General features: G+C 50.7%; 1 protein-coding gene across 2 annotated transcripts in view; it reads right to left on the bottom strand.

Moving 5' to 3' along the window:
• LOC143009589 (latent-transforming growth factor beta-binding protein 2-like) overlaps positions 1-6427 on the bottom strand; it is a 76555-nt gene that overhangs the window by 17563 nt on the left and 52565 nt on the right. For both annotated transcript variants that reach the window (XM_076161625.1, XM_076161626.1), the window contains exons 17-26: positions 6051-6179; positions 5729-5848; positions 5397-5516; positions 2617-2736; positions 2347-2469; positions 2115-2240; positions 1893-2018; positions 1531-1656; positions 1241-1366; positions 217-342 (exon numbers count right to left, since the gene is read on the bottom strand). In XM_076161625.1, the coding sequence (XP_076017740.1) occupies positions 217-342; positions 1241-1366; positions 1531-1656; positions 1893-2018; positions 2115-2240; positions 2347-2469; positions 2617-2736; positions 5397-5516; positions 5729-5848; positions 6051-6179 (1242 nt within the window). The remainder of the gene's footprint in view (positions 1-216; positions 343-1240; positions 1367-1530; positions 1657-1892; positions 2019-2114; positions 2241-2346; positions 2470-2616; positions 2737-5396; positions 5517-5728; positions 5849-6050; positions 6180-6427) is intronic.

The following is a 6427-nucleotide window of genomic DNA, read 5'->3' as shown; positions in this document are numbered from 1 at the left end:
CCCATGAAGTCATGACAGATCTAACCTCCCCGGATTCGTCAAAGAGAGCCGCTTCATTGCATTGATCTCATAAATCATGTCACCGCAAATTAGCCGGGCCTGTACAGATCTGGTGTAATCATGTTCGGAGTCACTTTGCATTCTGTTCTCACTGCCTGTCCCGAGCCAGTGTTGACCATGATGACGGCTCGGTACGGTGGACAGTTGGACACTTACCCTCGCAGCTGTGGCCGCCGTCTGATAGCCGCATGCCGTCTCCGCAGCCCCTGCAGGCGTAGGCTCCTTGGGTATTCATGCACAGCTGGCCCGGGCACACGTTCGCCACCAGGCACTCGTCCACATCTGGACACACGGACACATCAGAAGGCAGATTATCATCTCTGGCTTCAAATGAATAGAGCCGGCCAGTCGTCATCAGAGAGATCGGTAATCAGTAATGGTGCGGGGCGAATTATGAATGTCGACGCCTTCTCTTCTCGTCTGTTCTTCTAGTTCTAGTTGAGCTATCGGCAGGACGTGGGCCTGACATCATCGCGGTCTATTTGGACGGCGGGTGTCTCATTGTGTTGAGCGAGGATGGACTGAGCGGGGTCCAGCTATGATGTGATGTCTGCGAGGAGTATTTCGGGATGTTTGGAGCTCAGAGGAAGGTGCTTTCGCGTCCAAGCCGTCACACCTGATGCTGTTTACACACAACCGGGAACCAGCTGGAGAACGTGGAAAACAACTCACACTCTCTCCATTCGCTCGCTCGTCAGTCAGTGTGTTTACTGTACGTGCTCCTCAGTCATGCCTCAGTTATTCCCCTCTCTTGGATCGAAGGGACTTTGAGGTATCAAGTTCGTGCACGCAGAGTTCTCCTGGAGTGACCGCGTTTCCTGACCACAGATACGCTTAACCAGGTTCCTGTTTAGGTCTTTAAGAGTCCAACATTGCTGGAGCAACTTACAACAACGGATACAGAGAAGAACCTTTAGTTGAAACGAGTTCAGATCCTCTCGGCCAAGGCAGAAACCAGGTTACCGACCGAATCCCTGTGACTTAACCAGGTTACTCATCTAAACCCTGTTGTGTGTGTGTGTGTGCTTGTAAACACATCGGGTGACTCTTTTGTGTGTAAGGACGTGATCTGGCACGTTCATTCCAAATAAAAGGGCTTCACACACCTGGGAACAATGAATCACAGATTTTCACACTCGCACATTCCTACACACACACACACACACAAAAGCCTTTTTACCGTCACACTGTTGTCCATCCTCTGAGACTCTGAATCCAGGCTGACAGGAGACACATGTGAAGGATCCCTCTGTGTTGGTACATGTTCCCTGAGGGCACGTCGTGGGCAGCGAGCACTCGTCAATATCTGCACATGAAAGGAGCGACACCGTTACACACCACAGTCCACATAAAAGATCTAATACCGCAAATGGCTGTAATCACAACGGCGCTGGCTGTAAAGAGGGCTTAAGCGTGCGTATGGAGTAACGCAGGTGTTCCATTAAGGCGGGCGGTGTTGAGTTCACCCACCTTCACAGAGCTCTCCGTCATATGAGACTGTGTAGCCTGTGGGGCAGCTCTCACAGGTGTACGAGCCCTCTGAGTTCAGACAGATCCCATTGGCACAGGTAGCAAGGGACTGGCACTCATCAATATCTGGAGAACAACACACACACGCGCGCACACACACACATACACACACCCACACATTTAGACCTCTTATAAGCCTTGAATAAGTCATGGAGGGAAGTACATCAGCAACATTAATCAGGGAGTATCAAAGCCAGAGCGTAACTATGCTGACTTGGCACTTTGCCCAGAAGTAGTCAACATTCTTTACAGCACTAATGGGTTTGAGTGTAAACGTGAATGAGATCAGCTCCATCATTTACCTTCACACCTCTGCCTGTCTTCAGACACTCTATAGCCGGCTTTACACCTGGTGCAGGTGTACGATCCCTCCGTGTTGGCACACACTCCTCCGAAACACAAATCGCCCTGGGCGCACTCGTCCAGATCTGGAATCACAAAGAGAGAACAAAGTCACCGCAAATGGACGCAGACATCATCAAAGCGTGGGTGCAGCGCGGCTCATTACACGGCAGCCTTCATACCTTCACATCTCAGTCCATCAGCAGACGGTCCAAACCCGGGCCTGCACTTCTGGCAAGTGTAGGAACCTTCTGTGTTGATGCAAATTCCCTCGGGGCACGCGTTAGCGGTCGCGCACTCGTTGACGTCTAGCAAAAAAAACAGAAAGAAACAATTTGCAGACATTACGCCTCAGCCCAGAGAAGCAGGCGGCCCTGAGTTTTACCCTACAGCCTGAGATAATCCTTTGCAGACCTTTGCAGGCTTTGCTGTCTGATGCGGCTTGGTAGCCATGGTTACAGGTGCACTTGTGGGTGCCGTCCAGATTGACACAGCGTCCGTTGATACAGACTCCTGGGAGGACGCACTCGTCCACATCTGGAGGGAAGATACAGAGGGAAATAAAGACTACCGCTCCGTCTTTGTAGCCGTTCTGTTAAAGCCGCTCTGTGAACGATTACAGAGCTGCTGACCTTTATATAGAGCGTTAATAATGTCCGATTGAACTTTTGACTGACGGGTTACCTTGGCAAACGCCAGCAGTTGAGAGTTTGTATCCTTGGAAACAGTTGCACCTATAGGAGCCGTCCGTATTCACACACCTTCCGTGGCCGCACGCCGTCTGGTTCAGACACTCGTTCACATCTGGGGACAGAAGAGGTCAAGAGAGGACGCAGCATGAAGGAGACATGAATGAAGCTTTCCACTCTTACATAACCTGATTATGGTTTTGAAATTAAGATTTAAATGGAGGCTCTGCAACAGGAAATACCAGAGCAGAGACAGGAAAACACCAACCTATATTAAATGTGAGTATATTACCCAGTTAAGCCTGGACATTCCTTTTATACGGTCCACATATTGTTTGATCAAATGAGGTCATTACAGCAGTCGGGTCGGGGTCACTTGTAATACAGTCGCTCGTTCGGCTCGTCTGGATTCAGCAACGACAACTGAGACTGAAAAGAGGTTCTTGTACCATAACGGCTTCACACTCAATAAAGACAAATTAGATTCTTCACCACAAAACAGTTCCTTTAGCTGTTTCGCGCTTTCACCTCATTTTCTGCGCTAATCCGACCTTTATTTATTGTTGTTTTAGTCGAACTGCAGCTCCGTACTGATCATGCCCACAGGGAGGCGGGTAAAGTTTAATTTGCCATGTTCCTGTTTGCTCACAGGCTTACGAGCTTTATTTCAAAGAATCTGGAAATCCCTTTTTTATCATCCCGAATTTTAGGCCCATCCAAGAAAAATGTTTCATCAAAACCTCGCTGTTCGGGCTTAAGTGAAGCACTTAAACGTGAGGGAAACAGTTACACCATCAGCAGCCCTGAGATGACATCAGCGCACGGCACCACAACCGTATTCGTGCGGTTTTACTGGTTGTGGCAGCGGTTGTCTTTTCCACCTCACAGCATGGAAGAAATGAGGTGTGTTTGCGTAAAACGTCATGCGGAACCATTGTTTTACAGCAGAACACGTCCAAGTGTTAATGAGGGCAATTATCTAAAGGTTAGCTGAAGATGTAGGTAGAGAGAGAGAGAGAGAGAGAGAGAAGGAGGGGAAGATGGAGAGGATGGAAAAGTGTGTATCACGCCGAGACAACGCAAACACCGGGAGCGAGTCGCCGCCCGGCTTGTGTTTGCGTTGCCGCGGGCGCTGCCAGACGTCTGTCAGTGCGGCCAAAGCTTTGCTTCCTCTCGAGCCTGGGAGATAAGCCTTTGACGAGGGAACCAAGCTGTTTCCTTAACCACTCAAGCAATTAGCCTGATCCGCAATCCAAGCCAATCGGGGGGCCCAAACTACTGTGCTAACATCAATTGACTGCGGCGAATGTTGGAACCCTGCAGCCTCACTCACAGCTCCCTGCTTCCACGTGCTGCAGGCCTATTAGGAATGTCTGAGTGGATGTTCCGGCGCAAAATATTTACCTCCAGTGTTCCCCCTCATTTACAGGCTTCCTCTCAGCGGCTATTTATACAACCAGAATTACGCCAAATGAATAATATTAGCAGGCTGACAAACAGAAAGTGGCTGTAAGTGAGTGTTTGCTTTGGAAGCGAGGAAATCCTGCGAATGAAGTCACACGCTGCAAATGATTTACCCCCATCAGTCATCGGGCTCAGCGAGAGACGGATTAGAGAGGACGGCTCGGAAGCAACAACCGCTCCATGCAAAGTTGATTACCGTATTTTCCATCGTCGATTCACTCTGTCACTGCGCCGGATCAATGTTTCTCCAATGCTCTCACCGGGAGATTAGGTTTCCAAACAAATTAAAGGGGTCTGAGGGGTCTGAGGGGTCTGTTGAGGGGATGTGGTAACAACAGTGGGGCTGTTGCGTAACAGGGGCCACTGGCGAGGGGGTCGGGGGCTCGCAAAGCATGTAAACGCAAACACATTACAAACCAAATATAGTTTGTGTTTCAAATCCAATAATCTGCAGTGAACGGCGAGCCACAGAAAACACCATAAGTGAGAGAGTTTGTTTGCCTGCCGCGACCTCATCACGGCGGGGGAATTGACCCTGTGACCCCCCCTCATACATCTCGGCCCGCTCGCCCCCGGCCCGGCAGCGGTAACGAAGCCTCGCCGGCCTCCGCTGGGCCCCGACAGTACAGCGGCCAGAGGGATCCAACAATAATACGCTGTTTGTTCTAGGCTGTGGCCGAGGGACAATATTTGGACTCTCCCAAATTGAAGTATTATAAACAATCTTTTCCAGGGGCCAGAGATATGAAAAGATCAGCAATAACATGCTAAATGTGTTTGAACAATACAGTGGATATGAGAGGGAAGCGGGGTAATGGACCTATCAGGCATGGAAACAGTGAATCCTCAGGGCGGAGGGATGGTTTCTTCCTATGCAGCAGCCCCATCGTCGCTGTGGTTACAGGCTGCGGCGTGAGCGCAGCAGTAGCCCACGCTGGACACCAAACCTCCGATATTAAGTCCTCTGAGGCATAAAATACGATTTCATATCACTTTCATGCATATTCGCAGTCACAGCGTCCCTTTGAGAGGAAAAAGCCACAAGCCGGAGATTCTAATTGGAGGCGAGCGATTGGGTGAACTGCGCTGCATCACGAGCTGTCAGCACGTCCTTAACGCCGCGGATCGCTGCCAGGTCGGGTCACCTCGGTTTAGCGTGTTGCATTCTGGGAGCAGCCGTTTTGTCTACGTAAATGTTACCCAATACCACGCGAAGCCCTTTCTTTGCTGTCAGAGGCAAAACCCAGCTTCGCTCCAAGCAACAGTCACAGAAGGGCTGTGGGGTTGCGGCGGTGTCGGGTGGCTTCTTACCCACACATCGCTCATTGACAGTCTTGAATCCTGGACTGCAGGTTTGGCACAGGAAGGAGCCCGGAGTGTTGACGCAGACGCCGTCAGGACAGGAAGTGTGATCTCTGCACTCGTCTACGTCTGCACGGGGAGACATTTTCAATACAAACATCAAGCTTGGCGCACACACACACACACACACACACACACACACACACACACACACACACACACACACACCATCTGTCCCGAGCTACAAATGTTTTCTACCTGTGCAGAAAAGTGACAATGTTTCTCCTGCAGGCCGCCACACTAACAAACAGGAGTTGCATGTGTGTGTGAGTGTATGTTACCTTCACATTCGCCCCTCAAGGACTTGGCGTAGCCGCTGTTGCATTCGCAGGTGTAAGATCCTTCCGTGTTGACACATTTGCCACTCTGGCACTTGTTGGCCATGCTGCACTCGTTAATGTCTGCCAACCCAGGAGAAGGGAAAAGAAAGTGACTGTTGTTCTCCGTGACCATTAACGGTTGCAGGATCATTTCTAAATGAGCGGCGCTGACAGACGAGAACACGCAGCTCTATAACGCTGAGGTGGAACACAGACAGCAGGATGAGGAGGAACATCCCATGGAAACACTGTGTCTCCAACCATTATGCACGCTTGGGCTCACCTTGACAGAACTTCCTGTTCTGGGTGATCACCTGGCTGTAGCCGCTGAAGCAGTGGCAAGAGTAGGAGCCAAAGGTGTTCAAACAGTGGCCCTTCCCCCCACACAGGTCCTCCTCACATTCATTCACATCTGAGAGAGAGAGGGTGCACAGAGTGTGTTACAGTGTGGCATTACATTACAGTTCTATTTCCATTTCACCAGGAGCTCCAGTCTCTCCAAAGCTGGACTCTGGAGCCGCTCTACTGTATAGACATTCCTCAGCGATGGCTCTGAGTCCAGCTGAGCGGAGTGGAGGCTTTGGCCGGTGCCTTCGCTGTGAGCTAAGGCATCACGGCATCGTGGCAGCTCTTTGGACAGCCCCCGCGCTCTGTTGTCAG

This window comes from Genypterus blacodes, unplaced genomic scaffold, assembly GCF_046128005.1.
Source record: "Genypterus blacodes isolate CSIRO-AG114 ecotype Tasmania unplaced genomic scaffold, CSIRO-AGI_Gbla_v1 ptg000112l_1, whole genome shotgun sequence".
NCBI lineage: Eukaryota > Metazoa > Chordata > Actinopteri > Ophidiiformes > Ophidiidae > Genypterus > Genypterus blacodes.
This window is presented reverse-complemented; position numbering and strand designations above follow the sequence as displayed.